This window comes from Triticum urartu, chromosome 3A, assembly GCF_056163025.1.
Source record: "Triticum urartu cultivar PI428250 chromosome 3A, HENAU_Tu73, whole genome shotgun sequence".
NCBI classification, from domain to species: Eukaryota; Viridiplantae; Streptophyta; class Magnoliopsida; order Poales; family Poaceae; genus Triticum; species Triticum urartu.
In genome coordinates, this window is record NC_141875.1 from 484,691,092 (window position 1) to 484,707,278 (window position 16,187).

Here is a 16,187-nt window from a genome sequence, read left to right on the forward strand (position 1 = left end):
CATTTCGCTCTTATCACCCCATGCGTTCTATTTTCAGTTTAGCCTGTTCACTACTCCCTCCGTCTCAAAATTCATGTCTTAGATTTATCTAGATACGGATGTATCTAACACTAAAATGTGAAATAGATACATCCATTTGTAAACAAATCTAAGACAAGAATTTTGGAACGGAGGGAGTACTCTTCTGTCAGGTTTCAGTACATGTACTCCGTCAGTGCAAACACAAAGAACAGGGGCAATCAAGCATGGCTCCACTGATTCCAATGGCGCAACCCTTCCTTGCCGCTCGCTCCACAGCCCAGACTCGCCGCCGCCGTCGACCTAGCTCTCATGCTTCTTGCGTCGGGCGATACAGTGGGGAACAAGAGGGAGAGAAACTAGGGATTTGGCTGGAGCTGCAATGGGGAACGAGAGGGAGAGATGTGGAGTGCGGGTTCATTACTGGTAAAGGCCAGGGGGTTTCTGCAAAGTCATGCGACGACCGCCTCTGCCAGCGTGGCGCCAGATGTCGCAGCGGGATTGGCTGTGGGCTTTTTTGCACATCGGCTGCAAGTTTTTGGGTGGCGGAGTAAGGATTTGCAAGTTTGTGAACCAAAACATCACGGGCGCGACAAGTTCCTGGGCCTGCCGTGCTTTTACCTCTTTCTTTCCCAAAGAGAAAAAAACACCTGTTGGAAACCGCCGCGGCTCCGAGCCGAACCTTCTTCATGGACCCAGCGGGCCTCCACGGCCCCCCACCCCCCTCTCTCCTCTTGGCTGTCTGCGCGCCAGCGCCACCACCGCACCATGCGCTTCCTCGCCGCCGCCGCCGCCGCCGCGCTCAAACCCTAAACCCTCCACCGAAACCAATGGCGTCCCTCCTCTGCTCCCCCGCCTCAAAATCGCTCTCCGTCACCACCTCCACACTCTTCCTCTCCTCGCTCGCGTCGCTCACCCCCGCCCACACCCATCCCCTCTCCGCCTCCGCCGCCACCCCGCCCGTCCCGGCCTCCGTGCCACCCACCGGCCTCATCCCCAACTCCCGCTTCCTCGTCGACGCCTTCCGCCACGCCGGCGACTTCTCCGTCGCCTACTTCCTCTCCCACTTCCACTCCGACCACTACGCCGGCCTCGGGCCCTCCTGGCGCCGTGGCCTCGTCTTCTGCACCGCTCCCACCGCCCGCCTACTCGCCTCCGTGCTCTCTGTGCCGCCGGAGCTCATCGTCTCCATTGACATTGACGTCCGCATCACCGTTGATGGCTGGGGTGTTGTTGCCGTCGATGCCAACCACTGCCCTGGGGCCGTCCAGTTCCTCTTCACCTCCCCTGGACCAAACCCGGAGAGGTATGTGCACACCGGTGACTTCCGATATACGCACTCCATGAGAAGCAACCCTAATCTGCTGGAATTCGTCGGTGCTGATGCGTTATTCCTGGACACCACATACTGTAACCCCAAATTTACATTTCCTTCTCAAGAGGAGTCACTGGAGTATGTTGTCAACACGATAAAGCAGGTGAAGGAGGAGAGTGGGGCGGCTGGAGAGCGCGTCTTGTGTTTGATCGCTACTTATGTTGTGGGCAAAGAGAGGATTCTGCTGGAGGTTGCAAGGCGCTGCGGGTGCGCGATTCATGTGGATAGTAGAAAGATGGAGATTTTGACAGTATTGGGGTTTGGTGGGGAGAAGGAAGTTTTTACTGAAGACGCTTCAGCAACAGATGTGCATGTCATAGGGTGGAATATTTTGGGGGAGACATGGCCCTATTTTCGGCCGAATTTTGTGAAAATGAAGGAGATCATGGTGGAGAGAGGATACACCAAGGTAGTTGGGTTTGTACCAACCGGATGGATGTACGAGACCAAGAAGGAAAGGTTCGCAGTTAGAGTGAAGGATTCACTCAAGATACATCTTGTACCTTATAGTGAGCACTCGAGCTATGATGAGCTGCGGGACTATGTGAAGTTCTTGCACCCAAAACGGGTAATTCCCACTGTGGGAGTAGATGGTGGGAAGCTTGATGGTAAGGAGGCAATTGCTTTACAGAAACATTTTGTTGGATTGGTGGATGAGACAGCAAACAAACACGAGTTCCTGATGGCATTCAATCGAAGATCGGCACATGCTTCTCTTAGCCATGAGGATGTGTTGGCCAAATGCTGTAGAGAACAAGATGGGGAGGAGTTTGCTTCGTTACCAGAAAACAATTCTGTTTCTGAACTACCAGACAATTTGGAGATTAAGATTACAGAAGGAATGAAGAAAGAACTGTCAGATTTCCTACCCTCATGGGTCAACCAGGACCAGATTCAGGGCCTGTTGATGAGCTCAGGTGGTGATGTTGTTCAATCAGCATCTGCCTTCTTTGAGCGGGAAAGAGATTTCTTTGAAGAAGCAAATGGTTCTAATAATGAAAAGCCTAAGTCAGTGGAAATTCGTACTTCTGATCTTGGATCTTCTGCTGACACAAGTAGTCAGCAGGAAGTTCCTTCGTTTTCACAGAAGCCCATGGAGCATTCTGCCAAGCTCGTAAACTTGACTCCTGTGAGAATGAAGTCGAATCAAACGAAGAAGGAAAGAAAGAGGGGTTCTAGTACTGTAAGCAAGTCAAAAAAGAAAGGAAAATCAACTGCCTCAACAGAAGCTGGTGGACCCAAGCAACCCACAATCACAAACTATTTTGGTAGAGCAACGGCAGCTGCTTCTAAAAGTGAGTCAGCCAATAAAGTAACAGTTGATCCACATCAAAACAATGGGGAGAATAACAACCAGTCAATGGACATTGTGGAATCACACAAGCAGGGAGTAAACCAGCTTCTTCAGATTGTAGATGGCAGCATGTCCAGAGAATCTGCAATTTCCTTGCTTGAGAAGACAAAAGGAGATGTGAATGTAGCAGTTGACATGTTTTACAGTAAAATCCAAAACAATAAAGTACCTGATAGTGACAAGAGTATTGTGCCGCAGAATACACAAAATGAGATGATAGATAAATATGATAACACAAACATGGTCCACAACTCTTCTCAGGCTACTCCAAAGATGCAAAACTTGTATGTACAAACTTCTGTAGCACAAGCAGATTTGATGAATATATCATTGCCAGTTGAAAAGTATCGGCCGATTGAGCATGGTTAGCTACTAGCTGCTGAGAGTTTTTATCACCTTGCTTTGTAGTGAGTCATGCCATGTATGTCCACTTCTGCAGCTTGCTGGACAGCAGGACAGCCTGCGCCATACTTGCATTTGGCTCGCACTTTTGATCTTGTAGAAAGAGAAAAAGGGAAGATCAAAACTACTGCCATGCTTTGCAACATGTTCAGGAGGTTTTCCAATGTTTATCACTTTATAGTTTACCTATCCATGTTGCTGTTGATCATCCACTGAAATGTTCACCATTTTAATATCTTATTACCTTTGAATGCAGTTTGCTTGCCTTATCACCTGATGATGTGCTACCTGCTGTTTATCTATGTACTAACAAAATTTCTCCGGACCATGAAAATGTGGTAACTACAGTAATTGCCGTACTTCGCACTTTCCCCATATCTACTGTTGGTTGCTTCCTTTTAACATCTCAGTTGAAACATTGGAAATTTATACCGAACAAACTCTATATCAATAAAGATAAGTTGATTGCCAAACTTAAGTTATGGAGTATCGACAAATCTTTTTCTTGTCAAATGCTTTCTTTCAAACCCCTCATTTACTGTTTAAATACACATTATCCTATTCTAGCATGAGTAAAATACACTAGAGGTCATAAAAGTATTCCAAGTGTGTCAAGTTGGTCCTAAAAGTTTGAATCGTTCACCGTGGGTCCTAAATGTATGTAAGTCGTTCACCGTGGGTACTAAAAGTATTCCAATTGTGTCAAATAGGTCCTAAAAGTCGCGGGTAAAATACACATATAGGACCCGCGGTGAACGATTTCAAACTTTTAGGACCTACTTGACACACTTAGAATACTTTTAGGACCTCCAGTGTAGTTTACTCTTCTAGCATTGTACTTTAGTCTTCCCTTCCATGTTCATCTTTTTTTTTTTGAAATGCTTTCATTATGCCTAGTCAATTTTCATGACACACCAACACACTAACTCCATTCCTGTTAATGAAGCTAGGAACTAAACATTGGCGGCAGTCTAGTTATATCTGCTATGGAGGAGTCGCTAGGAACGAGCAAATCTAAAATACACGAGATGTACAAAACTTACGGTGATCTTGGTAAGGCTAAAAGTTAAAAGTAGCAATATTGTTGTTTCATATTATTAGTTTGGAGGAAATAGCCTACCGCATGGTCTCATGGCTGTGTCGTTGCGTATCAATCCATTTGACAGGCTTTTGAGAAGTTCCAACATCAGTCTGTAGCTTCATGCATGAGTTATTATTCGTTACTCCCTTTGCTTGGAAATGTAAGGTGCATTTTGTTTGGTTAATACAAGACAGTGACCAACAACTACTCCCTCCGTAAAGAAATATAAGAGCGTTTAGATCACTACTTTAGTGATCCAAATGCTCTTATATTTCTTTACAGAGGGAGTACTCTATTAATATTTGGTTTATGTGATACAAAATCACAATCATGATACTTCTGAATACAAATCTATTGGCACTGAATTTATGGCATGTAATATTACATATCAATTGATTTTGTTGTTGGTCAATGTCTTGTCTTAACCGAACAAAATATTCCTCTTATTTCCGGACGAAGAGAGTAACTACTTTTGGGATGATATTAACTCCTATTATTTGTTATCTATGTTACGCCATTTGTTCTATGGATATAAGCTATTTAATGTTCAAAATATAGTTTTCTTTATTACAGTATATTGTATCAACAGCAGTTGTTGTGTAATTTGTAGGTGATGTTGCCCAAGAATGCCGTCAGAATCAAACACTACTTGCTCCTCCTCGTCCACTCTCAGTTCGGGATGTATATTCTACACTACGAAAGCTAAGGTCTTATTTACAAAAAAAGATATCTTCGTTTGATGTTCATTTTACCTTTATATATCTATTTTACCATAATGATTGGTCAATCGTCCACCTTTCTTTCTACTCAATATTACATGCTACAACAGTTCTTCCCTGAGTATTTTTCGTTCTTGCAACACATACAATTCTTTCCTGGCTGACTAACGACTTGGGTGCCACCTCATCATCTAGGCGCAAGTTGTAGTCATAATGGATAAGGTAGGTCAAGTCAACATTCAAGTTAGTAACTCGAGAGTTGAGTCTCACTTTGTTAAACTAAGATGTTTGGCTTCTTTCATAACCAAAACCTAGGCTTCTATCCAGTCTGTCACCTGCTCAACCAAAGTTGATAAGTATTCCAGTAACTTGCATGAACCAGCCCCTACTCCCTAATCAGTAATCACTGAGTGAATAGACTGTTGCAGTGCTATAGAGTGGTTTGGGTCTAGTTACTGTGGTGGGACTTGCAGCCATTCTAACCATAATGATATTATCTTGCAAAGAAAAATATTATATGGCAGATGAAATTTTATTTGCTTGAGAATTCTGAAAAAAAAGAACATGTCAAAGTGGTAATTATTCTTGGTTTAAAGGCCATATAGGTCTATATTTTAGAGCCACCAGGATACTCATATCTGCTACCGTATCTCAAAGCTGTTGACTATTGTTTGCGATCTTCAGTATTGTGGAACAACGATGCAGAGTAAAATTATTCACCTGCATCTCTAATCGGTGGCGGAGCCAGGAAAAACCAGGAGCCGGGGCGGGCTGCAAGCTAACTAGAAAGACAACAGAAAATAATAGAGAGTATAACTGTACACCTGCATCTCTAGTCAGTGGTGGAGCCAGGAAAAACTAGGAGCCGGGACGGGCTGCAAGCTAACTAGAAAGACAGAAAACCGTAACCGGATACTTGGAACTATAAGTCAAACAACCGATACTGTATTTTCCATACATATAATTTCAATAAAACCTGAAATTAAATATGACAACTATTAGTTGGATAAACAATAGTAGTTATGAATAAAATACTAGGTATCCAAATGCCTGATGAAGCACCAAAAAATAAGACCCACCAAACTAAAAAGTAAAAACTAGCAATTCATAGTGGAGGTGTAAAAACTTATTCACAATAATTTTCGTTACGAAGAAAGTTCCCTGACACCGGCAATAGTAAAGCTAATTCAAGATGAACAACATTAGGGTCTTGTTCTCATGCCGGTGTCAGAGTTCCGGCTGCACAACATTTGCATTCTAAATATTTGCTCTAGGAACCAAAAATCTCCTCATATCAAATATTTTAATAACATAAGATTGAAATTTGGTGATTTAGAATGATTGAACTAACTAACAATGGTTAGGCTAGAGGAGTCGAGAAGAAGTAATACTGATGTGGAGTGAGATTGATTTTTCTTTAATGAACCTGCTCAAAACGTTGGAATCCCCAATTTTCTATATCCGTGCAAATTACAAACAAATATTAAAACCCCCAAATTCAAGGCATGAATTATCATTCCACAAATTTGTGTGTGTGTGCGCGCGCGCGTCCACTATATAAAATCTCCAAATCCAGTTAACCTGAACTTACCTCACCTAATCAGTCGTCGGCACGAATGGCTCATGGCTGGAAGGAGGAGCTGTCAGGTGTCAACTGTCGTCTTTCCTGCTAGGAGGAGCTGCGCCAACGCTGACAAATCATCGGCGGCGTTCTTTGTCTGCAACTATCGAACCATGGCGGCCAGTCGAACTGCTCGAGGGAGGAGGCGTGAGCAGGCTGCGTTAATTTGTGCGGGCACATTGTTAAATTTTTTTAGGGAATGTGGGCGTATTGTTTTGTAACCAGTCCTCCTACCTCCTCCCTCGACCAGCCATGAGCCTAGGGGCAACCGTATAGGTTAATTAGATGGGCTTAGAAGACCAAGATGGCCCAAGAATAATTTGCCCGGGCAAACGACGGTAGCTTTAGCTAATAATTACATGATGTCACAGCTATGATTGAAGGAACAGCTCGCAGGTGAGCCCAGGCAGCTGTCCTGGCTTGCCGGGTACTGCCTCCGTCACTGTCTCTAATAGAATCCAGGAATCTTTCCGTACATGCACAATATCTTAATTACCCACGGGTTGCTATACATAGATGGCTAAGGTTAAACCTGAGTTACTTTTAATCCGGATTATAATTCCTTTTGTATGGTTAGTATCATATCTGTCGTCTGCTTACAATACAATTTTTGATGATTATACTATCAACCCTATCAATTATTAACATGACGTACATGTCATATCGCATAAGAACCGTCTTGTCAAAGTTCCATAGGCACTTTGTATCCTAGCAACTGATGGTAAATAACCGGTCACTGTAGATTGCATTATTTTCTGTTCAGTTTTGGTCTCATACTTCTGTTTTTTTTAATGTAGTAATAAGCAAATAGTTAAATCTTTGAATATTCTGGCTTTATTTCATGCAATAATCTCACTGTTTTCTTTCAAGATAAATAGATAATAAAATTTAATAATAATCATACTTCGCATGATATCATTTATTGCCACAGGGAAATGATAATCTGTTTAATTTCGTCAGTTTTTATTTTCATTTTAGTGCAATATCAGGTGGTGGGAGTGCTGGGAGGAGAAAAATTCTTGTGTTGCATCTTATTCGGTCTTGCAGAGAAATGGAAATGAAATTTCTTGTTAGAACGCTGGTGAGGCATCCTTCCTTTATGCTTGTAAATTTCTATTTTGCGCCTGAGTCTGTATTGCATATAATAACTGCAGATTATACTTCGATTTTGTGGTTTTGGTCTTCTGTGCTTACTTATCTTCTAATTCATCCTTCTCACATGATGGACAGCTTCCATCCATTCCCACACTTGTTAAATCCTAGTATACAAATGCTATATTAGCAAAAGAAAGCCTCAGTTTCAGTATCTAATTCATTATGTATTTGTTGTTCTCATTATCTTTGTTCATGCTTCCAAGTCTTTGTGAACCTATCTGAATTAGTATGGCAATAACTAATCAATCTTGGATTTTCCTATGTCTACCCTCCTCCCTTTCGTGTGTGTGGGTGTGTTTTACCAACAGGTCCGTAACTTGCGTATTGGCGCTATGATGAAGACAATCTTACCCGCTCTTGCACATGCCATTGTTCTTCATGAAAAATGTTCAACAGGCCCTGTGGTATCCTTGGAGGGTGTAAAATCACAATTGCAGGTTTGTTTAACTAAGCCGAGCCTGTTCTTTTGTTCTGCAAATGATTTTGTTTGAGGGTTTGAGCTTTGCTCATATGGGGCATGGCTTGTCTCCCGGCCTATACTAGGGGGCAGGTGATTTTGAGGCCCCAGATTTGACTTGTGCTCTTGTTAGTACTACTTTTTTTTTTAATGTTAGATGTGACCGTCGCTTGCTAATATTTTGCACACTACCATAGAACCATTACTCCAATCTCATACTTTCCTTCGACATTAGCTTGGTTATGGTAATATAAACTCTTAGTCTCATACTAGGTACTTGAAAAGAGAACATAGCTACGCCACCAAGCATCTAACCATATACTATAATGCTCTAGATCATCACGTTTCTCAGTTCTCTATAGGAACCTTCTGTCAATTCTAGACATGTACTTGGAGGACACACACACGTAGGTATGTGTGCATGTGTCTCTTTTTTGCAATCCTGAAAATACTGCAATATCTATTAATTAGAAGTAAATGAATGCGTCAGCACATTTTAACCATCTGTCCCTTGATGAAGCCAATGCTACACGATATGTACATTACATGTTGTAAGTGGCAAGAGAAAAAACCGGTCTATTTTGCTAAGTGCCCATGTTGAGTATCTTAGGGAAAATTGTATTACTGTTGTCTGTCGTGATTTATTAGGAAAAATACTTGAGGCTTGACGCCAAATTATATATTACTGCTAGAATCTTAATTCTTACCACAGAGCGTGAAAATGGCACCTCCATTCTCTTAGCGACTACAAAGATGCGAAAGTTTGAATTTTTTGTGTCCCTAACTATAAAAATATTTCGGTGAATTGGAGGAAACTTAATTTAATAGCTGGGCTCTAAAATGTTTCTTTTTCTTATTCTTACGAGAACTTCGTGGAGAAAACATGGATTCTTCACTATCCACTTTTGCACATCTTTACTATATAATGATTTGATTTTTTACACTTTCTGAATCAAGAATTCTACCTTCCTCTTTGAGCAGAGCCTTTCAACTGAAGTTACTGAGGCATACAATGTGATTCCTAATATGGTGAGTAATCATTAATGAACTTATTTCATTTGATATATGATGGTACAGACTTTCGTATTTCCTAGCTATTGGTTACATCAATGTTAAATGTGCTGAGTATCTACTATCTAGCTTACATTGCTAGAAAACCTATGTCCTTTCCAAAAGAGCTCTGGTGAGTTTGTCAAGAGAACAATTTTTAACCTTCATCATAGCGCATTAATATTGTAATAGAAAATTGATGTACAACTTGTAATATTAAATTCCCTTCATTTTATGACAGCCCTTTTAAATAGTAATTATGTGGTGTCTATAATATGAACGGCTATAAGTTAATCTATGTGCTTGTGGAAAATGGTGCAAGTGGTGGTTCAAAAGGCACTGATACGGGGACACAGAGACAAGGATACTTACACGGGGACACGGGATCAGCAAGTGTGTGTGTGTGTATAAAGACAAAATGATAACAACAGAGGATACTTAAGATTTGGAACACCATCCCTAAGTTCACCCTCTTCACTGTCAACGCTAGCATTGTTGTTGCTTCCACTCCCAAATGCCATGCTCCCTCTGTTAATCAGCAACAAGTGAACAGCAGGTCTGCAGTAGCAAATCGAGCAAATCAGCAACAGTAGCTAATTTAGGACAGCAGCAATGGCAGGCAATAGCAGCAGCAAATCAACAGCAATAAAGTAACAACAGCAGCACAGTAGCATCAATAACAGGAACGACGGGGAAGAAAGAGGAGGGAGGGAAGAGATGAGGGCAGAGGGCGAGGTATGTTGCTCCGTCGCTCGAGCTTGCTTGCCAACGGAAGAAGAGCAGTAGCAGCCAGTACAGACGGTGGTTGCAATGAGTACAGGAGGCGGCGCGGTCGCTGGAGGCAGAGGCACAGACCAACTCACGGTCGATTTGGTGCTTGTCTGTTGCCTCTCCAGCATAGTTAGGGTTGTAATTGACTGGTATTGGGCTCCCGTATCCCCCTGTGTCCATACTGTATCCCTGCCGTATCACAGTGTTCTTTTTTAGATATAAAAATAGATGGGATTCTCGAGGATAGCCGTATCCATGCTTTTTAGTCCAAAACAGGATGGTTCTTGCTTCAAGCGAGAGATCGCCGTCATTTTTCTAAAGGAACTCCCGCTGGCACTATTTTCAGGATTTGCTCGTTCCCTCTCTTCTTTGTGAAGGCGCTACATTTGCAGCTTCGTCCTTAGCAATGGTACCTGGCACACCTATACCACCTATGCTTGCAAGGTGTGTGCATTTGATGCTGTTTCCAGTACAATTATTTTTAACTGACCTATTTTATATTGTAATCATGGTTTCATTCCTTTTTTTTTCAGAATTACTAATGGGGTCACTCAAGCACTGAAGTTGTTTCATGGTAGAGCATTTACTTGTGAGTACAAGTGAGTACATTGCTCTCTTAAGAGATTCTTTCCTAGCAAACCTACTTTCATGACCAAATGGTTGTTCTTACTGTACATTAACTTTTTATGAATTGCTAAGTACTCCCTCTGTGCCAAATTATAGTGCATATAATATTTTTCAAAAGTCAAACTTTGTAAACTTTGACCAAGTTTATAGAAATTTATCAACATTTACGATACCATTGGATTCATCGTGAAATATATTTTCACTTGTTATATATTGGGTATTGTAAGCATTTTTATTCTATATACTCAGGCAAAGTTTACAAAGTTTGACTTTGAAAAATATCATATGCACTATAATTTGGCAAGGAGGGAGTATAAAACATCGTTTCTAGCTGCACTTTGCTTGAGGTTGGTTAACCGAACTACAAAAATCAAAGCGCCACCAGTTCAAGCATAACCATGGGCTTTGTTTTAAGCATCACGAGAACTGTGGAGCCTGGGCAAAGCAGTTAGGGAGGAGTACTTTCCTATTGTCTTGACACCAGTTGAGTTTGCATAGTTTGTAGGGCCAGTTATGTTGAAATCTGGGTCTGCGATTGCCATAAGCTACAAGCTTAACCACACACACAAAGTCCTCTGACCGCTTTTGTAGTTTCTAAGGGAAACTATTTTAGTTAAGTCCTTAGACATGTCATGCATAACTTATTTCATACTAACTTTCCTTTGCTTTCAGGTATGATGGTCAGCGCGCCCAGATTCACAGATTAACTGATGGATCTGTGCAAATATTTTCAAGGCAAATGAAAGATTCGACTTCCCGATTTCCCGATTTAGTTAACATGATCAAAGAGCTTTGCAACTCAGAGGTGGCCAGCTTTATACTGGATGCTGAAGTAAGTTTGATTCATGAGGATGACCTCTCTATGTGCTATGTTTATAGTAGACCACTCACCACTTACTTACCTTCTAATTGTTTTTGTTATACTTGCGCGTCCAAATCAAGGTTGTGGGAATCGATAGGAATAAAGGAAATAGGCTGATGTCATTCCAAGAATTGTCTTCAAGAGAAAGAGGGAGCAAGAACTCCTCAATTGCAATTCAGAACATAAAGGTGCTATGATTGTTCTGCGATCCACTAAGTTCTGTTACTGCTTTGGACTCATCAGCATTTTGTTTTTGATAGCACCTTTACTTGATTAATGCCTATAACTTTACCAAGAGGTAGTGCGAAGAAATTTCTCTAATAATTCTTATAATTGAGAGCTTAAGTGGAGTGAGCCTTGGCTCCTTGTCGTCTCTCGGGTTTTGTCGGATTATTTATTGAGGACGGATTTTGTACATGGAAGGGTGGGTACTTGAGTTTAGGGTCAAGAAATTCATATATGTGTCATGTTAGAACATGTGCATCTGCAGAAATTCATGTTCTAACATGATTGATGCACATCTATGACTATGTTGGGAAATTTTGGAAACACACAACACAAGTAGCTAAACTCTAAACTGAAGCAGCCATTGCTTTTCCCACCATTTTTCAGAATGTTGCACTTGGCCACAGATAATGTATGTCCTTTTATTTTGAAGCACTGTTAAGTTTGTAGTTGTCTTTCTGTTTTCCTCATTTCTGGTATCCTTTGCTCAACATATAGTAGCATGTGTGTTACACATTGTCAATGAGACTGTGAGTGGACTATTTTATGCTTTGAACAAATTGAACAAATAATGTACTTTTGTGTTTGCTGTGTTTGGATTTCCTTCTTCATATCTAATCATTTTAATTATCAGAGCAAGTTTATTCTATTTTTCTACTACTAATGTTTGGAGTTCCTTCTTCGTAAATAATTATTTAATAATCACAGCAAGTTTATTCCATTTTTTATAATTGCAGTCTATTTATTTTTATCATCATGAATGATAATGATAATACCAAAGTTGATACTATTTTGACCATTCTGCAGGTTGACATCTGTGTGTTTGTTTTTGATATTATGTTCTGCAATGGACAAAGGTAAATGTTGTGAGGCACTTTTGCAGTTTATAGTTCTTTTTTATGAATGGAGTGCCTGTATTTAGGTACATGGTTGAAAAGACTTTTTTTAATAAAGAAAATATATTTTGTTGAGTAATCACCCCTGTTCTGTAGCCAGAAATACTCTTTCAATGATTGGCAGCATCCTGTATATCAGCAGAGAGATCTGTTGCTCATATCCTTTTATTCACAGAGTGATTAGTTATCAGTTGAATTTAGTTTGCCTGTCCCACACGTCAACTACAACGGTCTTATGCTTTTAGTTTATCAGTGATGTAATGATATGTAGAAAATGTTAATGTTCTTACACAATTGATGATTCGGAGAACTTAATTGCATACCGGTCATGTCATGTGGGATGCCTAATGGAAATGTTTGCTATAAACTATACTTCGTTTTACCTATGTGTTATACGGATGGTTTATTATTGAGTAAATTGCACTTCGGATCACATATTCTTACCACATTTAACATTAGGTTAAATTGTCCTGTAATACTAGTGCGTCACTCGCGGCTGGGCCTTGCTTGAGTGTGTTGCATGGATGTGGCAGAGGAGTGAGGTGGCCTCCATGTGGCAGTTAACAGGTTGGCCCATGTCACTGAACCGACTCAGGTTTGTTATGCCTGGTCTGGTCTCATCTTGTGATGACAATATCTGGTCCGATTTTTTGCAATGTGGCACAAAGCTGCAACAGTCGTAAAAAGCAAAGTGCAATTGTGTGGAATAGAAATGCCAAAATGCCAACGTACAAGAAACCGACTCTTGATTGTTTAATTCAAAATACAACGAATTTAACTGTGTTTTTCTGCAGGCTATTGGATAACCCACTTCGTCAAAGGAGAGGCTGTATGATTCAGTACCATCTTGAAAACTTGTATAAGTACAATGTGCTTTGTTGAGTAATGCCTCTAAGAATGTCCTCGAACTCTTCCTGCATTTTGCCTTGCAGACATCCATGACCTTTTCCAGGAGAAGCCAGCATACTTGGAGCTAGCTCAGCAGTTAACTGTAAGTTTCATCCTTAAATGAAACACTCTTACTTTTATGGATGTACAAGGTTGTCAGGACTCAAGGGGTAAATACTACACGGGCTAAAGGACACACCCAAAGCCTGAACCAATAGAATACACATCCAAAGTTCAAGGCTTGATAGAGTAATCACAGCATCAGACACAAATAGGCCAATCTCATGGTGGTTATTGCCAGCTTGGGTGATAAACTTGACGCCAGCGATCTGAGTTCACCATCACTACAGAACTAACAACTGTAGAAACAAACTGCCTGTAGTTTTCAATTGATTGTAACTCTGACAGTGTCTGCTCGTACTAGCTAATCTGCTATTACCACCATCGGTGCCATTCCTACATGCACTACTACAATTAAGACGCTGCATCTTTTAATGTCAATGGTAGCTGATATCTTATCTCATCCTTTTCCTTTGTTTCCTTTTAACACTGCTCACTATTTGCGATCAAAATCTATGACACAAAACATGGGGGGGGGGGGGGGGGGGGGGATACGAGGATAGGAAAATTCGAGTCCATGGGAATTTGAAGCCAGGTGGCGCAACTGTTCGTCAACTCCTCACACCTAAGTCAGCTGGGGTCACATAGGATACTAACTCACTCTGGTTGAAATTGCAAGATCTGGAGTACCGCTCGTATTATACAATCTTTCTTTCTGTGCTTGCTTGTTTAGAATCTATTCATGCATGTTTGTAACTGCAGATGAATCGATTTCTTCTACGCAGGTTGAAGAAGATGAAGCATCGATAGATAATTCTAGCACTTTACACAGAATGAGCAGCTTTTTTGAAAAAGCATGCCAGTCTTCTTGTGAGGGTATAATGTTGAAGACTCTTGATATTGATGCTGGATACTCTGCTTCCAAGCGTTGTGATTCATGGTTAAAGGTGCAAACTGCTGTTGTATGCTGAAGAAGCGTTTGCCTTAATGTCTCACATTTTTCTGAAACATCTTGCATGACGTTTGCAGGTGAAGCGTGACTATGTGGAAGGCCTAGGTGATAGCCTTGACTTAGTTCCAATCGGTGCATGGTATGGAAATGGACGGAAAGCTGGATGGTAGGTTCTCCGCTTCCCGTTGCATCGAGTCAAATGCTCCCAGCTTATGCTTCAGTTTGTTTTCACAGGTACAGCCCTTTTCTGATGGCATGCTACAACCCTGAATCTGAAGAATTTCAAAGTGTCTGTCGTGTTATGTCTGGTTTCTCAGATGATTTCTATAAGGAGGTATGTTTGAATTGTTATTTTGTTTAATCATGCCACACTTGTCTGTAGTAACCTGGCATCTTTAAGAACACATGCCAGCAGTTGCTTACATGCTTGAATGTGATATTTGCTTTGACAAATTGAAAGTACAAAAGAATGACGAACTGTGAAAATTACATATACCGGAATGATTATGTAGTGATATACAGGATGCGAGAGGCTGACTAGCAATTCTAGTGAGTTTGTTCCTAAAGGGATAAATTATTGCCGTGGCATCTATTAGTTTATATTGTTTTAATTTGAACGCAAAATTGTCCATAATCAGAATTATGTATGTTGCTGTTATCTATGTTTATGCCTTGCATTGCTGGAAATCTGATCTGCAGATGAAGGAGTTTTATTCTGGTGAAAAGATACTGCCCAAGAAACCCGTGTACTACAAAACAGATGAGCAGCCGGAGTTGTGGTTCACTGCTGAACAAGTTTGGGAGATCCGAGGTGCAGGTAAAATGTGAAGCCCTGTCATGAGAACATCTCCATTTGGAAACTACAGCATTGTGCATTAGGGAACCTAACGTGCCAATTCATTCCCGGTGATTCCTCTTTTTTTGTGGGAAATGCCAATTCTTTCCTGGACCAGGCTAATTTTCTTGGGCTTGTACCACGTAGTAGTTCACACAGACCTTGGAGAAATTTACGGATATCTCGCAAGCACGGCATGTCTAATTTCCTTCTTCCTGGCAGATCTCACACTATCCCCTGTCCATCACGCGGCCATCGGTATCGTGCATCCATCGCGCGGTATCTCAGTGAGGATGCCGAGGCACATACAGTGCGTTCCAGATCGGAGTCCAGAGGATTGCAGCACGGCCGCCGACGTTGCTAGCATGTTCAGAGCCCAAACCAGGAAGATGGAGGTCAGCAGCAATGGCCCGGGTGCAAGTCACCAGTGACTAGAGATATCAGCCTCGCGGTGCGTTTTGTTCATGTACATTAGCAGCATAGTGTGAAGCTAACGCCGTAGCAGCTTTTCACCTTTTGTACGTACTGGTACGGTCGTGTAGTGGTACTACTAAACAGAGGCCTTCTAATGCAGTCCATTCTGCTATTTGCCATTCTATACTAGGATTCCACTGTTCGAGTTGTCACCAAATTCATCGTGCATGGCGAGTAGAATGGGAGGAATCGCGCCAGTTACCAGCTCTGAAATACTCCCTCCGTCACAAAACGTAAGACGTTATTAGTGTGAAAAAACGTCTTGCATTCTGAGACAGGGGTAGTATCAAACCACGAGACTGGAAGATATATTATTTTTTCCTCTTAAAGAGTGTAGTAGCAATACTAGTGCTCTTACAGGTTAT

At 41.4% G+C, this 16,187-nt stretch overlaps 1 protein-coding gene across 8 annotated transcripts; it reads left to right on the forward strand.

The window, feature by feature from the left end:
- The first annotated feature begins 713 nt into the window (after positions 1-713).
- LIG6 (DNA LIGASE 6) lies at positions 714-15,944 on the forward strand. 8 transcript variants are annotated; one of them, XR_007299542.2, is made up of 20 exons: positions 715-3,111; positions 3,187-3,304; positions 3,406-3,487; positions 4,100-4,202; positions 4,841-4,937; positions 7,549-7,651; positions 8,034-8,162; positions 9,164-9,211; positions 10,350-10,447; positions 10,537-10,602; positions 11,303-11,462; positions 11,573-11,680; positions 12,525-12,574; positions 13,408-13,442; positions 13,546-13,604; positions 14,347-14,508; positions 14,591-14,679; positions 14,735-14,847; positions 15,213-15,330; positions 15,571-15,617. XR_007299542.2 is itself a non-coding variant. In XM_048708251.2 (20 exons), exons 1-20 carry the CDS (start codon positions 849-851, stop codon positions 15,777-15,779), a joined length of 4,197 nt encoding a protein of 1,398 aa, XP_048564208.2. In that variant the 5' UTR covers positions 717-848; the 3' UTR covers positions 15,780-15,944. The 8 variants fall into 8 exon arrangements, 3 of the variants coding, with proteins under 3 accessions (XP_048564212.2, XP_048564210.2, XP_048564208.2); XM_048708251.2 differs by having other exon boundaries at positions 717-3,111; positions 14,748-14,847; positions 15,571-15,944; XR_007299544.2 differs by lacking the exons at positions 14,591-14,679; positions 14,735-14,847; positions 15,213-15,330; positions 15,571-15,617 and adding an exon at positions 13,096-13,180 and having other exon boundaries at positions 714-3,111; positions 14,347-14,389.
- The last annotated feature ends 243 nt before the right edge of the window (positions 15,945-16,187 follow it).